This window comes from Hyperoodon ampullatus, assembly GCF_949752795.1.
Source record: "Hyperoodon ampullatus genome assembly, chromosome: 6".
Taxonomy (NCBI): domain Eukaryota; kingdom Metazoa; phylum Chordata; class Mammalia; order Artiodactyla; family Ziphiidae; genus Hyperoodon; species Hyperoodon ampullatus.
In genome coordinates, this window is record NC_136919.1 from 42,684,753 (window position 1) to 42,708,210 (window position 23,458).

Genomic DNA, 23,458 nt, shown 5'->3' on the forward strand with positions numbered 1-23,458 from the left:
AGGCTGAAAACCTGCATTTCAAGTCATCTTGTTTTCCTGAAACCCATATCAGATCCATCAGAAAACACTGTAGGATCTACCTTCAAATTCTAATCACCAAGTCTGACTCCTTTCACAGCTATCTCCAGTTCAAGGATCTACCATCTCTCACTTCTATAACTGTCTCCAGACAGGTCCCCCACCTTCCACAACTGTCTGCTATATAATTTATTCACCACCAAAAGCCAAAGGGATTGTTTTAAGATAAGCCATTTCATGTCACTTTCTACTCAAAACCTTTCAGGAATTTTCTTCCTCACAGTAAAATTCCCCCATGGCCTCTAAGGCCCTCCATTATGTGGCCCTGGTCTCCCTCTCCAACCCCATTTCCTACCTACCACTCATCTCCATGTTCACTGCACTGCAACCACACAGGCCTTCTTGTTGTCCTTCAAGCATATCAAACACACACTCTTCTCAGGACCTCTGTACCCACTGAACCCCCCTCCCCAAACTGATTTTCTTCAAAATATTTACAAAGCTCCATCCCTTACTATATTCCAGCCTCTGTTTCAATGTCAATTTCTCATACAAGGGTTTACCCTGTGCATTCTCTCTAAAATAGCACCCTCCACCACTTTATATCCCCTTTCCCTACTTTACTTTTCTTCATAGAACTTGTCACCACCTGACATTATATATGTAATTTGTTTACTTACACATTGACTATTTGTCCCAAGGAATGCATAATCTCTGAGCTCAGGGCTTTGTTGTATTCGTGCTTTATCTCTAGGGCTTAGAATAGCGCTTGGCACAGAGTACTGTTCAAACCTATTTGTTGAAGGAATGATGAGCTACTTCAGGGCAGGGGCCATTTGGCCGTTAACCTTACTAAGAACATCAGGCTGGTTACAAGTTACATTGAGGAGTGGTGGAGATTGTGGCAAATGAGAGAACATACGTGTCATCTAAAGGAAGTAGGCCGCTGCTTACCCTCTTATGGTCATGAATGAATACAGCACTAGTTTGGTAAGGTCTCCTAGGTTTTCAGAACAAAAACCTAATTTAAAGTAAAATCATCAGACTTTTTAATGTTACCAAGTTTTAAAAAATTAAGCAGACCAACACTGTGTAGAAAAAACAAAATGGGGGAAAAAAAAGCAACCTGTAAGCCCTGTCTGTGGACCCTTAAGTTTGCCAAGAAGAGTCTAAGGAAAAGCATTCATCTGGGAGACTATCACAGGTCTGTGTAATAAATACAAACCTCAGTAACAAGAACTTAATCTAAGTCATTGGAGGTCTGAAGCAGAAGAGTTATGTCAACAGATGCTGCCGTTAAAATATCACTACTGAAACTCTGTGGACTTAAGGAGGACAAAAATCAAAGTAAACCCAGAGAGACCAGATACTGGATACCACCCAACAGTCCAAGCAGGAGCTGATGGTGAACGGGATTGATACCATAACCAGAAATGATGAGAAGCTATTGAAATCAGGATATATTTAAAAGGTAAAGCCAACATGATGTGCTGAAGAACTGAATATGAGGTAAACTGTAGTACAATCAAGGGTTTTCGGTTTGAGCAACTGGTAAATTATGATGCCATTTACTCAGATGGGGCAGTCTGGGAGGAGCAGGTTTAAGGGCAGAAATGGAGTAAAATTTTAACTATATTAAGTTTGTAATTCCTTTGGTCATCCAAGGAAAGGTTTCAGGAAGGCACTTGCTTTAGTCTGAAAGTCAGAGGAGGAAATCAGGATTAGAGGTATCAATTTGGACTTCATCAGCTTATAGTTGGTATTAAAAGCCACAGAACTAGAGGAAATCAACCCAGGGAGAGCCCAAGAGAACTGGAGATCTACAGGAGCAAGCACAGGAAATGGACTCACCAGCGAGAAAGAAAGAAATCCAACAGATTGTCATAATAGGAAGATAAGAAGAAAGTATTTCAAAAAGTGGTCAGTTGAGTCTAATGAAGCCGACAGGCTGAAGAGGGAGGAGCGAGAACACTGGATTTAGCAAGACGGATATCATTAAGGAGCTTGCTAAGACCAGTTTCTGTAGTGGTAAAAGAATGTCCAATTGGTGTGGGCGAGAAGAGAATCAAAGGGAAAGTAAAATAAATCAATATTAACAGCTCATTCAAGGAGTTTTTGATACATATAGGGTAGCAGAGAAATGAGACTGTAGATATAAGGAGCCATGGAATCAAGGGAACTGCGGTGTTTTGGTTTTAAATTGAGTCATGTAAAAACATGTTTATATGCCAGTAAGAATAATCTTGTAGTGAAGGATACAGCAGCAACACAATACAAAGAAAGGGATACTAACTGCAGTAGGCTAGAGGGGATAGAATCTAGAACACAGTGGAGGGGCTGAGAGCTTAGAATGTCACAGGGATACTTTCATTTTAACAACAACAGAGTGTGTGGATACCATAACAGGTTAGCATTTGTGATAATGAGAAGATGGGATACTTCTAATTGCATCTGACTGTATCTAATATCCCATTATGGGAGAAAGAAAGCTGACAATGAGAGTTGGCACTGGAGGTCTGAGAAGTAACACATGGGAAAAAGTTACCTTAGAGACTAGAAAAACAAGTTTGCTACGGAAGTATTGTAGAATAGGATTGTCTCTAGTGTTGAGTGCCCATCTGAGACTTGCAGCCCTAAAATTAAAGTGAGAACAGACACACAGATGTGAATTTTCCCTAGCTATCTTCTGTTGTTTGGGTGCAAGCAGCAAGTAGGCAGGTGGTTGGGGTTTTGTCAGATAAGTGACACATTATGAGATTAGAGGAGCAAGGGTGTTTGAAAAGTGATTTTAGCACTAACTGGGCCATGGAAATGAGAACATGAGGAAAGTAACAGAGAAAACTAAAGCGACAGCACCTATGAATTGGAGGTCTCTGTGGCACTAAAGGACAGAAGGAATAGGGGAATCCAACTAAGTGGTATGGATCAAAGGATAGTATGCTTGATATCAAGATTTTAGAGGTGAGTAATTAGTAGGGAAAAAATGTTGTCCATTTCTGAGCAATGGACAAATCATTTTCTGAGCACCCTATGATGGCTGGTATAGGTTAAATACCAGGGATACAATGGTAAAATACTATCACTGCAATTATAGAGCTTATTATCCAGGGACAGAAGTAAGATGTCTTGACAGATAAAGCCCATGTCTTCACTTGTACTCTACAATATCTTTACAATACTACCAAGATATAACTGCAGAAAATTATAAGGGATATTTAGCATTCTATAAAACACAGCATTTGAAACAATGCAGCCTTACAAAGAAATTTAGAATAGTAAATATTTACAATCATAACTGTAACAGAACACCCAATATCAGAATTGAATGTGATTTCCCCAAAGCAGTAATCTTGATTGTACTAATATTCTAATTAAGTAAAACTGTTTCAACCCCTTCTAAAACTTAATAGTCACAATGTACCAGTTGTGATTTATTACTGCTTTAAACATTCATTTCACAGATAAAATACTTTGCATAAATATTTCAGGGGCTCCTAAAATAATCTGATTCATTCAACTAAAATTTGAGTACCTACCACAGACCAGATACTGGGTAACCTAGTAAGGGTACAAGTAAGGGTAAAACATGAGCACAGATAATTCAGATTAGGACTTGAAACAATTTAAATGTCCATTAGTAAGTGGCTTGTAATTTATTGTACATACAGTGGAATACTACTGCTGCTGCTGCTCCTACAACTACTAATAGCAGCTAATGTTATTAAGTGCTTATCATGTGCCAGGCACCGTTCTAAACATTTTACTTGTATTAACTTTGTTAATCCTCACAATAATGCTCTAAGGTGGGTACTTTTACAAACTACATTTTATAAATGAGGAAACTGAGGCATAGAAAGGTTAAATTCCGAAAAACCACGGAGCTAGTAAGCGACAGAGTAAGAACACAAACTTATGTGGTCTCACTCCCCAGAGGCTTTTCTAACTTTTATTCTGAAAAAAATTCAGATTACAAAAATAGTATAGAGAAGTCCCATATTCCCTTCACCCATACTCCCCAAATGATAACATTAAACCACATTTACATGATAATTCTCTATTTTTCTTCCCTGAAACCTTTGAGACTAGGTTGCAGACTATGATACCCCTTTATCTGTAAATGTCAGTGTGATTTTATAAAAACAAAAATCATTCTCTTACGAAACCACAGTACAATTATCAAATCAGGAAACTGATGTCTCTTTAATCTGGAACATTTCTTTTGTCCTTGTCTTTCATGCCCTGACATTTTAGAACAGTACAAGCCAAAGTTATTTTGTGTATGTCCCTCAATATGGGTTTGTCGTATGTTTTTCCAAAATTCAAATCAATTTAATATTTGATAGGATATTTGACCGGAATACCACAGAAGTGATGTTGTGTCCTTCTTAAATCACTGAATCTGGAGACACATGGTATTGACTTATCCCATTACTGGAGGTTAATTCTGGCCACTTGGCTAAGATACTAAGTGTCTACACTGTAACCATATCATTTTCCCTTTTGTAATTAATAAATGTCTTGTGGGATGATACATTGAGGCTAGGTACAAATCCTGTGTCTCATTACACTTTTGTCTACTAGTTTGACCATCCTTTGATGATCCATGCCAGAAATAGTTCTGCAAAATCTATATTCTCAACATGATGCAATGCAAATAAAAACAATGAGACCTACATGTGCTGGTATGTGCAGAAATCTATTCTCTATAATCTGTGGGAAAATGCAAGTTGCAAACAGTCTACATAATTCCATCATGTTAAGTAAAATACACATGGGTACATATCATCAAAAACACTTGGAAAGATATACATCAAATGGATAATAGTGTTTACTCTTTGCCAGACAAGCCAAGAACTTATATAGTTTCATTTATTTACTGTTGTATTAGAAATATGCTCAGCTGCAAGTAAGAGAAAAATCCAACTACACTGACTTAAGTGATACAGATTTACAGCATGCCAAATAACATGAACATTAGAATATTAGAAAGTAATCTTTCTTTCGGCTCCACTATCCAAAGCTTTTAGATTTTTACATCTGTCACTTCATGTTCACAAAATGAAGCAGTATCTCCAAACATCACATCCATATTCAAGCTGGTATACTAAGAGTATAAGAGTAAGAGGGAATGCTATAATAATTACACCAGGACAAAAGGTGTCAGGCAGGACTGTTCTATGCAGACCAGCATGTACAGACACTAGCTGTGACAGAAGAACATGCTAAAGAACAACAGAGAACAAAACTGAAGTCTGGGGAAGTCAGGAGATTGGGATCCAAGTTTAAAGATAAGTAAGACTCTGCCCTAAAAGGGTAAGGAGAAGAGAAAAGGCCTAAGAGTCAGAAGCAGCATCCTGTGCACAAGCATGGGATAATGAAAGAGAATAATATATAGGACCAGCTGAAGAATAAAATGCCAGGGGAGAAGAAAAAGGTATACAGCCATACCTTATTTTACTGTATTTTACTTTATTTCACTTTGCAGATACTGCATTTTTTTTTAAAACAAACTGAAGGTTTGTGGCAACCCTGCATTGTCAGATGATGGTTAGCATTTTTTAGCAATAAAGTATTTCTTAATTAAGGTACATACATTGTTTTTTTAGACATAATGCTGTTTCACTTAACAGACTACACTATAGTAAATATAACTTTAACATGCCCTGGGAAACCAAAAAATTCGTGTGACTCATTTTATCGCAATATTTGCTTTATTGTGGTGGCCTGGAACCATACCTACAATATCTCCGAGGTACACCTGTAATAAATACCACAATGAAGTATCACCTCACACCCATAAGAATGGTGATCATCAAAAAGACAAGGGATAACAAATGCTGGCTAGGATGTGGAGAAAAGGGAACGCTTGTGCACTGTTAGTGGGACTGTAAACTGGTTCAATCACTGCGGAGAACAGTATGGAGGTTACCCAAAAAACTAAAATTAGAACTACCAGCAATCCCATTAATGGGTATATGTATATCCAAAGGAAATGAAAACAGGTAACCAAAGAGACATGCACTCTAATGCTTACTGCAGCATTATTCACAATAGCCAAGGTATGGAAACAACCTAAGTGTCCATCAATGAATGAATGGATAAAGAAGATGTAAATTTATACAATGAATATATGCAGCCATAAGAAAAAAAGGAAATTCTGCCATTTGCAGCAACATTAATGGACCCTGAGGACATTATGCTAAGTCAGACAGAGAAAGACAAATACTGTATGATCTCTCTCATATGTGGAATCTAAAAAAACCCAAAATCGTAAAAGCAGAGAGTAAAATGGTGCTTACCAGGGGCTAGGGGTGGGGGAATTGGGGAGATGTTGTTTAAGGGTACAGACTTGCAACTATTAGATTAGTAAGTCCTAGAAACCTAATATACAGTACAGTGATTACAGACAACAAAACTATTATAAACATTAAACTTGCTAACAGACTCCATTTTAATTGTTCCCAACACTAGAAGAAATGACAATTATGTAACACAACAGAGGTGTTAGCTAATGCTACTATGGCAATCATTTTGCAATATAAATGCATCAAATCAATATGCCATACTGCTTAAACTTATACAATGTCATATGCCATATAACTCAATAAAAAAATTAAGAAGTAATAAAAAATGAGTAATAAAATTGGGGCCAGATGATAAAAAGAGATACTCTAAGAGTTTTGAATTTTATCATGTAGGCAGTAGAAACAATGGACTTTTGGTTAAATGTGGTATTTCCACTACACCTCTTGAAATCATCAGTAAAGGGATGAAAAGTTTGAATTCCAAAGAACAAAGAAGACAAAGAGAATGGAAGACAACATTGAAGACAACATTCAAGACACATAAAGCAATTTTTGGAAGATGCCAAGTAATTGGACAAGAGAAGCCACCGCAATGAGAAGCCTGCAGACAGCAACGAAAAGTAGCCCCTGCTCGCCGCAACTAGAGAAAAGCCCGTGCACAGCAACAAAGACCCAATGCAGCCAAATATAAAATAAATTTTAAAAAAAAATGTGGGGCTAGAGGAATAAGAAGCTGGATGTCTAAGAAAGGAGCTCTTAGACTCCCATCCTCACTCTGCACAGCAAAGTGATATGCCCATCATTTTATTCCCAGCGCTTGCCACAATGTCCAGCATATGCTAATGAAATCAATAAACAGATAGTACAGATTAAGGATAGGCAAATTTTTTCTTAAAGGGCCAGATTATATATATTTTATGCTTTGCAGACCAAGTGGCAAAACAGAGAATACTGAGTAGGCACTTATATAACTATATAAATGTAACCATTTAAAAGGAAAAAAAATATTCTTAGCTCAAGGACCATAAAAGACACAGGGAGCAGGGCTGGTCTGCAGGCTGTAGTTTGCCAAGGACTTCCTGAGGGTTTAGATACAGGGTACGGGAGAAAGAGAAGAGTTAAGGATGATGCCCAGGTTTTTGGTCTGTGCAACTAGAAGGATGGAGTTCCATTTGCTGAGATTGAGAAGACTACAGAAGAAAGAAGTTGGAAGCAAGGGGAAAACCAGCAGCTTCATTTTGGAAATGTTATGCGTGACATCCTAGTGAGAATGTAGAACAGGCAGCAGCGTATATGAATATGACATTTAGGGAACAAGCCTAGGTTAAGAATATAAATTTGGCCTCATTAGCAGAGACAGAATTTAAAAATATGAAACTGCATGAGATCATCAGAGTATAGATAAAGAAGTGTTAAGACTGAGCCTGAGTCACACCAATGTTTAGAGCTGCGTGCCACATAACTACCGAGCACTTGAAATGAGACTACTTCAAACTGGGATGTGCTGTAAGTATAAAATACATACCAGATTGAGAATATTCAGTAGAAAAAAAAGAATTCAAAACATTTCTTTAATATTTTCCCCCCAAAATATCTGGACCAATTTATTCTCTCTCCAACAGTGAAAAGAAGTATCCATTTTAGGGACTTCCCTGGTGGTCCAGTGGCTAAGACTCCATGCTCCCAATGCAGGGGGCCTGGGTTTGATCCCTGGTCAGGAACTAGATCCCGCATGCCACAACTAAAAGATCCTGTGTGCCAAAACTAAGACCCGGCACAGCCAAATAAATAAATAAAGATTAAAAGAAAAAAGAACTGTCCATTTTATTGCTCTGCTGCAAGCTTCAGGTTGTCTCAAATTTATACCCATTTATTTCACAGGCCAAAAAAATGGTATCTAGTTTTAACATGCATTTTTGGATCATTAGTGAGTTGTTTAAAAAAATTCTTTTCCCGTAATTTTGTAAGCCATATGCATTTCCTGTTTTGTAAATTGTCTCTTCCCCCACTTCTAAGGTCCAGTGGCAGGCAGAGAATACCCTACCATTAGTGTCTTGCCCAGCTTTCCATAGAAGTGGGTAGTAATACTAAATAAGAACCAGATGTGATAGTACTATGGATTGGTATCCTCCACACAGGATACCCTATGCAGCTAGAGTCATTAATATTTTTAAACTGATTATATATTGAAGTATTATTTTAGATATACTGGGCTAAATAAATAAAATGTTATTAAAATTAACTTTACCCATGGTTACTAGAACATTTTAAATTATGTATGTGGCTTGCATTATATTCCTATTGGATACTGCTGGTTTAGAGAATGAGACGACAAACAAGAACAACCAGTGAGATGAGAAACCAGGGATAAAGGACGTATTAAATGCCAAGAAAATAATCTGTTTCAAAGATGGCGTGATTAACTATGTCAAAATCTTCTGATAGGTCAAGTTTAAGACCAAACATTAACCACTGGGTTTAGCAACACTGAGATTTCTGATGACCATAATGTCACAATTTTGGTGAAACACGTGTTCAAAGCCTGACTGGAGTGGATTCAACAGAGAAAAGAGGAGAGAACCAGAGACAGTGAGTACGAACACCTCTTAAGGATACCGGCTGAAAAGAACTGAGATATGGGCAGAAGCTGAAGGACAAGACTATGCCATGAAATGGTATTTTTGAGATTGAGTAACATGAATAAAGCATGTTTGTATGCTGAAAGGAATGATCCAGTAGAGCAGCAAATTCATTACTCAAGGGATAAAGGTGAGAATGGGTAGACCAATGTCTTTGAATATAAGACTGAGTATGGAATCTAAGGCACAAGCAGAAGGGATCACTCTTAGGAGCAGAGAAAGTTCATCTACATAACAGAAGGGCAGCAGAAAAGAGGTCACATATGCAGGTAGGTGGGAAGACTGCTTCTGTTTATTCAGTGCAATAGAAAGGTAGGTCATTTGCTTCAAGTGAGGATGGTCAAAGTGTAAGAAGTTTGAGGGGAGTGGAGTGAATGAACTAGGGAAATGTAATGATTGCTAGGGAGCACTGAGGGCCTATGTGCAGTTACTGGTGATGAAATGGTAGTGGGACCAATCAGTGGAAATGCATTTTTTTCCAGTCACACTGAGATGTGCAGGTTTAAGGGCAGAGTAGGCAAAGGGTTAGATTCAACTAGAATTGAGGTATAACAAGGCAAGAGAGGAAGGGAGCTGAAAGTATATGCAAGGGAATGACTGTAATAAAGGATGATGATACTTAAATTTGGAAAAGAGGGTCAAGAGGTTAGTAACAATGAAACGATGATATAAATAAACTGAAGCCCAAATAGGAGTGAAGAACTCTAGGAATCAGAACACAAGTAATTTAGAAATAGAGGTGGTGGTCTAAGAACAGGAGGCTTTAAACTTCAAAGATCATTAAGGGGTTTCAAAGACTAATCTAAGGTATGGTCATTAAAAAGAGAAATCCTAAATGCTTCTAAAGAGAAAACATGAGTCGCATGTAAAGAATCAGGATGCTAACACTGGGATTACAAATCAGCCTTCAAAATGCTGAGGAAGTTATTTTCCAGCCTAGAAATCCATTACAGCCAAACTATCAATCAGGTGTGAGGGCAGGGAAGACATTTTCAGACATGCAAGGTCTCAAAGAAAAATTCCCTCCCTCTCTCCCCGAAGAAACTGGAGACACTGCACAAAGTAATAAACTAAGAACAATAAAGGCACGAGATTCAGGTAACTAGGGATCTAACAAAAAGAGAGGGAAATGGAATTCCCAGGAGAATGGTGCAGAGAAACCTGGGATGACAGCTGTGCAGTGGGCCTAGAAAGCAACTGACCCAGCCTGAAGCTAGAGAACAAAGACGTTCAAGAAGAGCATTTCAAAACAAAAATTATAAATTACCTGATATATATATATATAGATAGATAGATATAGATAGATGTTTATATACACGATGAAATATACAGATTACCTGATGTGTTTAATAATAATGGGAAAGGAAGAATTAAGGAAAAGTACACATAAAACTAAGCAAACCAAAAAGAAGAGGTAGTTATTAACTTCAAGAAAAAAAAATTTGTATGAGGAAAAAAAAGCATACACTACTCTGGGTCATCTGTCATTAATATATATACAATCACAATAATGTCAGAATTGAATGATTTAACCACAAAGTGAATTACTATTTGGAGTGAGGAGGAGGTAATGTATAAATGCTAAACATATGCTAAAAATGTGCTGCTATACTATAGCTAAAAACTGATAAACCCTTAAACCCAGAAACAAGAATATAAGCCTATTATACAGAAACATAGAAGTAGACAGTAGAAAAAGGTACAAAAATTGACTACTATTATGAATGGATAAGGAAAGAGCAGAGCACTATAATTTTTTCATTGTAAGTCTTGCGGGCTATTCGATTTTATATACTATGTACAAGTATTATTACTTTTATTAAAATACACACCCTAGTGAAAACTTTCAAATAGCAAAACTGAACATGACCAGATTACCTTTAAGAAGATAAATGATGGTCAAGTGGAGAATGGACTAGAGGGAAAAGACTAGGCCAGAAAGTAGAGTTCAGAAACTCTCACAGGAGCCTAACCTAAAGCTGACAGAGGCATGAACTAAAGCAGGAACAATGAGAGGGAAGAAAAAACAGTGCCCAGATTCAAGACACTTGCAAGGTAAAAGGATCTGGATGTTGGAGGTTAAAAAAAGTAATCAAAGATAACACTAAAGACACTATTTTACAAGATACAGAATCCAAGAGGAAAAGCCATCTGATGGGGGAACTGTGGTTCCCATTTGCACCTGAGCAAGATATCGAGAAAGAAACATCTTTAGGCAACTGAAAACGTCTCCAGTTCAGGAGTAAAAAAGAGCAGAGACAAAATACATAATCATTTAGGAACTTCTGAAGCATCCATTTCAAACAAGCAAATAATTTAAGTCGTTCTTATTTATTCATTACCAGGCCTCTTACGGATTTTACTAGGAGATCAATTTTTTTTTTTAATTATTAAAACTGAGACAAATTTATCTGGAAAATCTGAAAAGTTTAGCAAAACAGAAAAAATATCATCTTTCCAGCCTAGGAGCTAACTTTTGTTTGTTTCTTTTCAGTTTTATTTTTACATAATTGATTACATTGTGTGCTGCCTTCTTAATCTTTTAAAGTATGCCTTTTTCCATGATATTAAATACTTTGTCATCACTATATATTCATTACATGTAATCAATTATGTGTAATAAATTAACCATAATTTATTTCAACCATAACACTAATGGTGGCATTTTGATTGATACCAATTTTCACTATTAAAAACACTGATTAATGTATTTGGGCATAAAGCATCCACATTTCTAATAATTTCTTTAAGGCTGAGTTCTAGAGGTGAACTAACTAGTTTAAATGGTGTCAATATGTTTAAGACTCTTGATATATACATTGCTAAACTGTTTTCCAAAACAGCTATGCTAATGCATACCCCCAACTAGTAAAAAAAATAAAAAAATAAAAAAAGGGCCAACATATTACATCCTTACCAACATTGAATATTCTCGTTTTAAAAACTTTGTAGATGAAAAGTGAACTAATTATTATTTTGTTTTTCTTGGATTACACTGAGCCTAAATTTTTTAAATATTATGGCCATTTGATAACCTTCGTCTATGAATGAGCTATTTATTTTACTGTGCATTTATTCATTCAGGTTTTAGTGTTACGCTTTATTTGAATGGGATCTTAATACACAAAAATTGTTTATTTTGTTGTCTATATTTTTCCTAAGAATTTTTTCTATCAGTTTTCTTCCTATTAGTCCTTTCCTTTAGGATTTCTCCCATCTCTTAGTAAGTCCTTCATCCAGAGACTATATAGAAATTTGATTGATTACTTCTATCATAAAAAATTTTTTTTAGTTTATTTAAAAAGAAAGTAATACACACATATAATAAAAATTCCAGTAGTACAAACAAGTATATACCCTGACCCTCAAATACCCTAGTTATCTTCTTGTGTATGAAGATTTAACTACCTATCTCTTTAGAAAAAAGAAAACAAAAACAGTAGCAAGCTACACATGCTTTTCTACACCTGACTTATTTTACATTAATTTAGAGATCTAATCTCATCTGTGTAAGTAAGCCTACCTCCTCCTTTGTAAATGTTACACAACACTTACTTGGCTGTATGAGTGTAGTGTCATTTAATGAGTCTCCTACTGATGGACATTAGTTTCCAGACTTTAGTTACTACAATTAATGTCCTTGTACGTAGACCTTTGGGGATGAGCACAAATATATTTATAGGCTAAATTCCTAAAAGTGAAACTGCTGAAACAAGACATGCATTTTAAGTCATAGATACTACCAAACTGCTCTTTTAAAAAGTTGTATGAATTTACACTCCCATCAAAAAATGTATGAATCTTGCTTATAATGGAATCCTGTCCTAACTAATAAATGTGGAGGGAGTGCTAGAGTTCAAAATCATCGTTTTGCAGCCAACACAGTCAAGATTAGTCCAAGCAAGTACCATGAATGGATACTAAACATACACGGAGAGACTTTAATGAGCAGGATATTTATATGATCTTAAAGTGTTTCCCTATAGATTGCTTATTATGTATGCAAGGTTAGATATAGTAACCATATGGGAATGTAAACTGGTGCAGCCACTATGGAAAACAGTATGGAGGTTCCTCAAAAAACTAGAGTTGCCATATGATCCTGCAATTCCACTCCTGGGCATATATCTAGACAAAACTATAACCCCAATGTTCATTGCAGCACTATTTACAATAGCCAAGATATGGAAACAACCTAAATGTCCATCGACAGATGAATGCATAAAGAAGATATGGTATATATACAGTTGAATACTACTCAGGCATAAAAATGAAATAATGTCATTTGCAACAACATGGATGGACCTAGAGATTATCATACTAAGTGAAGTAAGTCAGAAAGAGAAAGACAAATACCATATGGTATCACTTATATGTGGAATCTAAAATATGACACAAATGAACTTATCTATGAAAGAGAAACAGACTCACAGACATAGAGAACACACTTGTGGTTGCCAAGAGGAAGAGGGGGTAGGCAAGGGATGGATTGGGAGTGTAGGATTAGCAGATGCAAACTATTATATATAGGATGGATAAACAACAAAGTCCTACTGTATAGCACAGGAACTATATTCAATATCCTGTGATAAACCATAATGGAAAGAAATATGAAAAAGAATGTGTATATATGTATATATGTATAACTGAATGTATATATATGTATAACTGAATCACTATGATGTACAGTAGAAATTAACACAACAATGTAAATCAACTATACTTCAGTAAAATAAATTTTTTTTAAGAAGTAACCATATAGCAATGAGAAAACCTTGATGGGGTGATAAAATCACATCACCATTGAGGGGCAGATGGACACTGTATGCCTCAGATGTGATACCATAAGAAGGCCACAACATCACTCACATAATATGCCAGCCAGGACTGCATAATATAAATCTAATCATGAAGAAAGAGCAGACAAACCCCAAGTGAGGAACATTCTATTAAAAAAGGGAAAGCAGGAGAGGGCTGCATTTTCCAAAAATATCACTGTCATTAGAGACAAAAGGATAAGGAACTGTTGTAGATTAAAGGACACTAAAGAGATATGCAGCTAAATGAAGGACATGATCCTAGACTGGATCCCATACCGTAGAGAAAGATAAGAAGGACATTACTGAGTCAACTGATAGAAATGGAACATGGATAATGAATTGGTATTATAGATTTATTGAGGTTGATAATTGTGCTGTAGTTGTGTATGAGAGTGCCGTTTTCCTTACAAGGTGCATACTGATGTGTCTCAGGGAAGAAGATCATAATGTACACAACTTACTCTGCAATGATTCAGAAAAAAAATACATATATACATACATGCATGAGAGAAAAACTGAAAGAGCAAATGAGATAATAGGTTACTAGCAGGTGAATCTGGGTGTCCTTTGTGCTGTTACTGTAACTGCTGTTATTTGGAAAATATTTCCAAATAAACTTTCTTTCTTTTTTTTTTTTTTTTTTTTTGCGGTACGCGGGCCTCTCTCACTGTTGTGGCCTCTCCCGTTGCGAAGCACAGGCTCCAGACGCGCAGGCTCAGCAGCCATGGCTCACGGGCCCAGCCGCTCCGCGGCATGTGGGATCTTCCCGGACCGGGGCACGAACCCGTGTCCCCTGCATCGGCAGGCGGACTCTCAACCACTGCGCCACCAGGGAAGCCCAATAAACTTTTTTGATTAAAAAGAGGGAAACAATGACCATTCATACCCTACACACACACACACACACACACACACACACACACACACACACACACACACACACACACACACACACACAGCATGTGAGTGCCTGTTACAGGTAGAACATGGTATCTCACAGTTTTAATTTGCATTTCTAAAGAGAGGTTAAGCATCTTATGTTTAATGGTCATTTTATTTCCATAAACTGTCTTCCGATTTTTAAATAACTTTTTACACTTGAAATATTTTTTCTATCTACAATTTACTTTGATGTTGTTATAAACTGAATGTTTGTGTCCCCCCCACTCCCAAATTCATATGTGAAATTCTAATGCCCAATGTGATAGTATTTGGAGGTGAGGCCTTTGGGAGAAACCCACAGAGTTGTTTAACAAAAAGTCTCAAGGCTTAAAAAAATAAAAAATAAAAAAGAGGGGGAACCTATAGATCGAGACTTAAGACATATCAATCAACTGCAATAAACAGACTGAATGTGTCCCGTCAAATTTTATATGTTGAAACCTAACCTTCAATGTGATGGTACTGGGAGATGGAGCCTTCAGGAGGTGATCAGGTCATGAGGCTGGGGCCCTCATACATGGGATTAGTGTCCTTATAAAAAAGACTCCAGAGAGCTCCCCACCCCTCCTTCTGCCATGTGAGGCCACAGTGCAAAGATGAACCAGGAAGCAGGCCCTCACCAGGCACCAAATCTGCTGTTGCCTTGATCTTATACTTCTTAGTTTCCAGACTATGGGAAATAAATTATTGTTTATAAGCTACCCAGTCTATGGTATGCTGTTATGGCAGCCTAAATGGACTAAGGCAGATGTAAAATGCTGATGAAGTAATTTTCAAGGGTACTAACTAATTGTTCCAGTATTATGGTAAAAAAATCCTTTCTCTGTCCCACTTATTTTTTATGTCTTTCTGGGTATACTTTGAGAATGTACTTAGAATAATTTGTATGACTCTTCTCACTTTTTAACTCAAACTAATCTTTTAAAAAATTCCATCCAAATGGATAAGACTTTCCATAATGACATCCATATTAATTCAAATATGTAGCTAAATAACCAATGAGTGTATAAGAAGTACACAGTATTTCAAAAACAACTCATAAGCCACACATTCAAATGTGAAAATCACATTAGGCATATATTTCATTATTCTCATATACATAATATAAATTTAGAAAAGTTTTACACTGAACCACTGCTGGAGCCTAAGATATTTATTCTGTATCAGTAACAGTGTGAAAAAAAAAACCAGTTTCAACAAAGGAAAGAATTAAACAAAAATAATTACTTATCAATAGTTTCAAATGCTATCACATCTCTCCTTAAAATATCAGTATCTGAAATCTTTTTTTTATGATAAAGAGAAAAAAATCTTTCTATGTCTAAAATGCACAACACTTCCTCAGGATGAGGTACTTAGTACTAAGTGGAAGAAAACGTTTATATTCTAAATTATTCTTCATAACTTTGTTTTCCTTAGCTCCCTCTTATCCAAAGACTGAAATTAACTTCTGTGTTATAATTTATAAGAGACCTGAGGGACGAGGCTATCTCTTCTATTTTCTTTGTGAATCCCCACAACATCCAAAATAAAGTACGTCTGTACATAACGGATATTCAATGAATGGTACTGACAAAAGGAACACACATGAAGATGAAGGTCCTTTCTTGGAGAAAACTGGATTATTACAGCCAATATATTGGTAAACATCAACAGCATATTACTTTAAAAAACTATTTTTAACTATAAATGTTGACAAAAAAATACATATCACACAATCATTTAAATACTTCACAGTGAATAAGGTGGTCAATGAGCTTCAGGAATTCTTGTATTACAAAATCTTACCTCTTCAAAAACAGCAGCTTTATTTACCTTTTCCCTTGCAATGTCACAGATTTTCAAGATACCCAGAGCAAAAGCTTTCATGGCAGGATCTTCTATAAAGTCTGGATTATGAATGTAAAGGCACGTAAATACTGTCTGTGCCAAGGAATGGCCTTCTAACCATGTTATCTATAAAGAAATAAAAGAATACACGTTTAAGGTGATACACAGAGTCTGAAAAGTCTGATCCAACAGTCAAAGGCCAGAGTGCCACAGGTCCAAATAAATATGATTAATCACAAGATTTAAAAGATGATTAAAAGGAAGGTCAGAAAAGACAAAATATAGTTAGAATTCACTTTCATTAACTAAAGTCTTTCAAGAATTAAAAACATGATTACCTTAAAGTAAAAGATATGGGAAGGATTCTTTTATATAATTCAGTTTGCAAATATTCGGAGATTAATGAAATTACAGGGCTTCCTTACATCACATCCAAAAGCTATCAGTTCTACAATGTAGTCAATAAAAACCCATGAAATTAAGGAATTCACAACTTTATAGCTAACCCGGTTCTTAGCCACTCATTCAACTCTTCTTTTTCATCCCAACTATTACTAACCCAGTCAAGTGCATCACATCTCACCTAGATTACTACAAGAAACTATGCAACTGTTTCCCTGCCTCCCACCTCTACTTCAGTACCCCCACTCAGAGGGATCTTTCTAAAACACAAAAATAATCAGGCAACACTATTTTATTGAGTGACTACCATGAGCCAAGTACCATGTGCTAGAAGCTAGAAGAACAGCAGCCAAAACTGAGTAATCATGATATTTAAGTACTATGCTAGGTATTTTCATATATCTTATCTCATTTTTTCCTAACACTTTGAGGAAGGCAGTATTTTTCTCATCTTACATATAAAGAAATAGTCAGAGACTGTAAATAATTTGCCAAGTTTATTTAGTTATAATTTACACTAAGTCCAAGAATTCTGCAATAGAGCAAAAAAAAAAAAAAAAAAGCTACATTACAAAATGAGAAAAGCACATGAAAACTGCTCTAATTAAGATGTGTATTTTGCGTTACTAGTGTGCAGGAGACTTTCCAGACTGAAAACCATCTGCCTATTAAAGTTCAAACTTAGATACAGCCCTGAGTCTCACAGAATTGTTCCTCAACTTTGACAAAAATTCTCCTCCTTGCCTCCTTTTATCCTATTCCACTAGGACAGTAAATGGCTAAAGAGTAATAAATACATCTCTGAGAGAAACAGACAGCTTTGGAGGAAGAAGAATCAGGATCAGGATTCTGGTTATGCCCCCTCCTAGCCAAGTAACCCTAGGCAAATAGAGAAGAGTAATACCAGATAGCTCGCAGAGCTGATATAAGACCTAAGTGAGGGACTTCCCTGGTGGCACAGTGGTTAAGAATCCGCCTGCCAATGCAGGGGACACGGGTTCAAGCCCTGGTCCGGGAAGATCCCACATGCTGCGGAGCAACTAAGCCCATGCATCACAACTACTGAGCCTGCCCTCTAGAGTCCGTGAGCCACAACTACTGAGCCTGCCCCCTAGAGCCTGCAAGCCAAAACTACTGAGCACACATGCCACAACTACTGACGCCCACACACCTAGAGCTCGTGCTCCGCAACAAGAGAAGCCACCACAATGAGAAGACCACGCACTGCAATGAAGAGTAGCCCCCACTCGCCGTAACTAGAGAAAGCCCGCACGCAGTAATGAAGACCCAATGCAGCCAAAAATAAATAAATTAAATAATTTTAAAGAAAAAGACCTAAGTGAAAAATACACACAAAAAATACATAACAGAAGTACTTCATACACACTGGAATCAATGAGTATTTTACTGGATGCACAGATGAAGAAATTTTATATTATTTCTAAGGACAATGATTTAATATTAAGTTTAAAAAAGAAAGGGACAGTCAGAAAGAAGGGGGCAGAAAAAAGGGCTGTACAAATGAGAATTTTCCCACAATTAAACCACATGATCCAGGGAAGACAACCTATTCAGCATATATATATAAATCACTAAAAAATTTTCTTCATAGTAGAAAATGGCCAGTTTACTTCAATATACCTTGGATTAGGAAAAAAACTTATCCAAAGCCAATCCAAAATTCTCTTTGGTTCAATTTCATGCTTATTAATGGAACCTCCCAATTTCAGATTTGTTTCCCTGGGTAGCTTGAGAATAAAAAGGGTACTTTGGATAATGCCTATATATTATTATCTTCCTTGGAAAGAAAATATCCTTCTAGAAAATAAGAACCTAAAGCCACCCAGATGAAAAGATAAAATGCTGTTTCCTACAGCATAACTTGGCCTGCTAATCTTATGTACACCTTACTAGGCCAAGCATTACATATATTTCATATTCAATGTTGATGTTTCAAACTGAAATTCAAGTAAGTCACAGTTTTTAAATTAACCAACATGTTATCTTAACTCTTACCAAACAGCAAAAACATGTGTCCATTATCCCTATCAATTCAGGCAAGGTGAGGTCTTTAATTTTAATGGTGCCATCCTAAAAAGAAGGGGAAATATGACATATAAGTTTTAAAAATATGTATGGCTACTATGTACAGTAAATATTTTAAAGTATCAATTCTAAGGAAACTATCTCATCATCTGATAAAACTAAGGTGCCAAATTAACTCTGTATTCTTAAAAATAATGTATTTTAATGGGTCTTCAATATGAAAAATCAAAGCCTCTCGAATTTGAAACAGAATAAAGGCCTTTATAAAAAAATAGAGTCAGGGCTTCCCTGGTGGTGCAGTGGTTGAGAGTCCGCCTGCTGATGCAGGGGACACGGGTTCGTGCCCCGGTCTGGGAAGATCCCACATGCCGCGGAGCGGCTGGGCCCGTGAGCCATGGCCGCTGGGCCTGCACGTCTGGAGCCTGTGCTCTGCAATGGGAGAGGTCACAACAGTGAGAGGCCCGCGTACCACAGGAAAATAAAAAAAAAAAGAGTCAAACTACCAAGCATTTTAAAAGCACAGTTCAAATTAGTTTTAAACATTAATAAGTATGAAGCATTTTAATAAATTGAAACTACTCACAAAGAAAATAAAACTACTTACAAAGAAAAAAAATGTTTTAAACATTTCCCTTAAACTAATTAACTATACTACTAATTTTTTTAACTCTATCCACTTACTTAGCAAATCTTTCTTCACAAAATACGCAAAAATTAAACTATGAGGCAACTATGAATGAACTTCTAAATCAATTCTCATTGAATTAAACATCTAGTTCACTACCACAAGCATTTTACTTAATATATTAATACATAAAATTTAATCCCTAAGCCAATTACCCAGGTATGTGAATACACACTCAAATGCTTTCAAAAATTAACTTAAAAAGTGCACACAGACACAAATGTAGAGCAATCTTTTAATGGAGACCTTAAACAATTAAAATTTCAATGGAAGGAGAAAGATAACCAACGCTTGTTTACATACCTGAGAGGCATTTAAGAAAATTACACTTTAACATACTAAGTTTGATTTCCGTTATTAATCAAAATGTTTTAACATATGAATAACAAACAACAAAAGAAAACACAAAAGGCACAATGGTGACTACCTTGATAGCTTGTTCAAAATTGAGAACTTTTCGATTAACTTGGTTTCCAATCATGCCAGCATCCATCTTGGGATCCATCATTTCAATGGCAGACATAGCTTCAAAAAGACCAAATCTGCAAATAAAAAAATTGACTCTACAAATTGTTTATGAACTAATAAACTTACCTAGATTCCACGGTGGTACAAAAATTATTACAGTACTTTAAATAACTACCCTATTTTATGTATTTGGTCTTTCCAACTTGCTATCACTTCTACTTCAATTAGATAATCTTCCTTTAACATAAAAATTCTTCCATGTACTTGTCACAAGTTATTTTACGTGTACTATGAGGCAAGAAAAGAATTAAAACCAAAGTTGTTTTAGTTCTTCCTTCAAAAAGTTAGAAGTTTTTGAAAAAAAAGAGATCAATTGATCTACAATGGATTTCATTTTGCCTTCTTTAAATAATTTTTCTAACTATTTAACACTTAGAAAGTTATATTTGGAATAATCATTATCAAATGTAACTTTCAGATTTTTTTCATTTTCTTTACATCTTGAAAGTCTAAAAACCTAGCACATTACCATCTATATGCCCAAAGTTTTGGCAATTACATAAGAAAAAAGTAAAATCCAGAAATTTTGATGGTTTGGTGTTTGTGGCTTATTAGCCATAGAAGCAGATAGTTGTGATGTAGTGTGGAGTGATTAGTTAGTATATCTTTGAGATATGAGAAAAGAAAAGCCTAAAAGAAAGTGACTGTCCATGAAGCTACTGACTTCCTATTTTGCTTAGTCTAAAGCCATTAGATTACCAGGAAAATAAAGACACCTACCTTGTTATATTAAATCATTTCTCTCAGAAAAGCAGCAGCAGTAAGACATCAAGAAAAATAAACAAATTGGACCTAATCAAACTTAGAAGCTTTTGCACAGCAAAAGAAACCATAAACAAAATGAAGACAACCTACAGAATGGGAGAAAATATTTGTAAATGATGCAACCAACAAGGGCTTAATTTCCAAAATACATAAACAGCTCATACAACTCAACAACAACAAAAAACAACCCAATTGAAAAATGGGCAGAAGACCTACACAGACGTTTCTCCAAAGGAAAAATACAAATGGCCAGCAGGCACATGAAAAGGTGCTCAACATCTCTAATTATTAAAGAAATGCAAATCAAAACCACAATGAGGTACCACCTCACACTGCTCAGAATGGCCATCATTAAAAACTCTACAAATAACAAATGCCAGAGACAATGTGGAGAGAACGGAACCCTCCTGCACTGTTGGTGGGAATGTAAGTTGGTACAGCCACTATGGAAAAGAGTATGGAGGTTCCTGAGAAAACTAAAAATAGAATTACCACATGATCCAGCAATCCCACTCCTGGGCATATACAGACAAAACTTTAATTCAAAAAAAACTTTAATTCAAAAAGATACATGTACCCCTATGTTCACAGCAGCACTATTACACAACAGCCAAGACATGGAAACAGCCTAAAAGTCCACTGACAGATGAATGGATAAAGAAGGAGTGGTACATAAATAAAATGGAATACTACTCATCCATTAAAAAGAATGAAATAATGCCATTTGCAGCAACATGGATGGACCTAATACTTAGTATTATCATACTAAGTGAAGTCAGACAGAAAAAGACAAAAACCGTATGATATCACTTATACGTGGAATCTAAAATATGACACAAATGAACCTATCTACGAAACAGAAACAGACTCACGGACATAGAGAACACACTTGTGGTTGTCAAGGGGGAGGGGGTTGGGGGAAGGATGCAGTGGGAGGTTGGGGTTACCAGATGTAAACTATTATATAGAGAATGGATAAACAACAAGGTCCTACTGAACAGCACAGAGAATTATATTCGATGTCCTATGATGAACCATAATGGAAATGGATACATAAAAAAACCATATACATACGTATAACAATCATTTTGCTGTACAGCAGAAATTAACATGACACTGTAAATCAACTATAATTCAATTAAAAAAAAAAAGAAGAGCTTTAAGGAGACACTCCCTGAAATCCATCAAACCTCTTAATGCTTCAATTTAAGATACTCTGACAATATGAGCATACTGAAGAAAATTCTCATTTATAAATTTGATGCAATGTTGTGAATCAAAACCCAAATGGTATTTTTCAATGAGCTTGTCAAGCTGAAAGAGAAAATATGCAAAAATGGAAAAAAACCTTTTCAATAAAACAACAGGGATTCACCAAATATCAAAGATACTATAAACCTGTAATAATTAAAAGCATTCTAGCATACACAGATGAAGAAAAAACAATCCAAAGCCATGTTTTTGTAGGAAGTACATATGATAAAGGTGGAATTTCAAATTAGTGGAAAAACAGTGTATTAGTCAATAAATACTACTAAGACAAATGGCTAACGATCCTGAAAAAGTGAAATCTTTGATTTACACAGTTTAATAAAACAAACCCCAGGCACATCTAAGTTCTAAACCTAAAATAAGCAAACAAACAAAAACTCTTTTAATAATTTACAAAGCTGCAAAGAAAAACGTTGATAATTCCAACTGTGTAAAATATTAAAAATTTATATGCAGCAATAAACCAGTCAGTTAAAACACTGACAATTATCTAGGGGAAATATTTTTAATATAGGTAATTTTGAAAAAGTTAATATCCAGAATATATAACTAACTCATACAAATAGGAAAAGGCAAATAATCCAAAGAAAAGTAGGCAAAGGACATGAATGGATAATTAACAGAAGAGAAAATATAAACTATTAATAAAAAAGTAAAAAGCTATTAAAATTCTAATGTAATCAAGTAATGCAAAACAAAATGATGCTGGTTTTTGGCGGGGGTTGGGGGGAGTAAGGAAACTTTTTTTTTTTTAATTTGTACTCTCATATGCTGTTGGTGTTAGTGTAAATTGATAAAGACTTTTGTGAGGGAAAAAATTTGGCTGAATCCATTAAAATCCAGTCATTTGATTTCTAGGCTTCTATCCTAAAAATCATTTGCACATGTATATGTATAAAGAGGCTTGTATAAATTAAATGTTTTCAATTTTCCCACATTACCAAAAAAACATTGCAATCTGAATGTCCATCAATAGGGATACCGTAGGACAAATTATGGTACAGTCATCTTATAAAATAAAAAGCAGCAGTTAAAATGAACAAGGTGGAGTTAACATGGAAAGATCTCCAAGATATACTGAAAGGGGGGGGTGGGGAATTTGCAGAATACACACAGTCGACCCTTGCTATCCACAGGGGGTTAGCTCCAGGAGCCTCCACAGATGCTCAAGTCCCTTACATAAAAAATGGCAAAGCTGAATACTGT

At 35.9% G+C, this 23,458-nt stretch overlaps 1 protein-coding gene across 1 annotated transcript in view; it reads right to left on the reverse strand.

The window, feature by feature from the left end:
• Positions 1-23,458, reverse strand: part of NAA35 (N-alpha-acetyltransferase 35, NatC auxiliary subunit) — a gene marked incomplete at its 5' end in the record, with an annotated part of 96,288 nt that overhangs the window by 58,194 nt on the left and 14,636 nt on the right. The window contains 3 exon segments of the mRNA XM_079706207.1: positions 16,513-16,680; positions 18,973-19,047; positions 20,115-20,229. Of these exon segments, the coding sequence (XP_079562333.1) occupies positions 16,513-16,680; positions 18,973-19,047; positions 20,115-20,229 (358 nt within the window).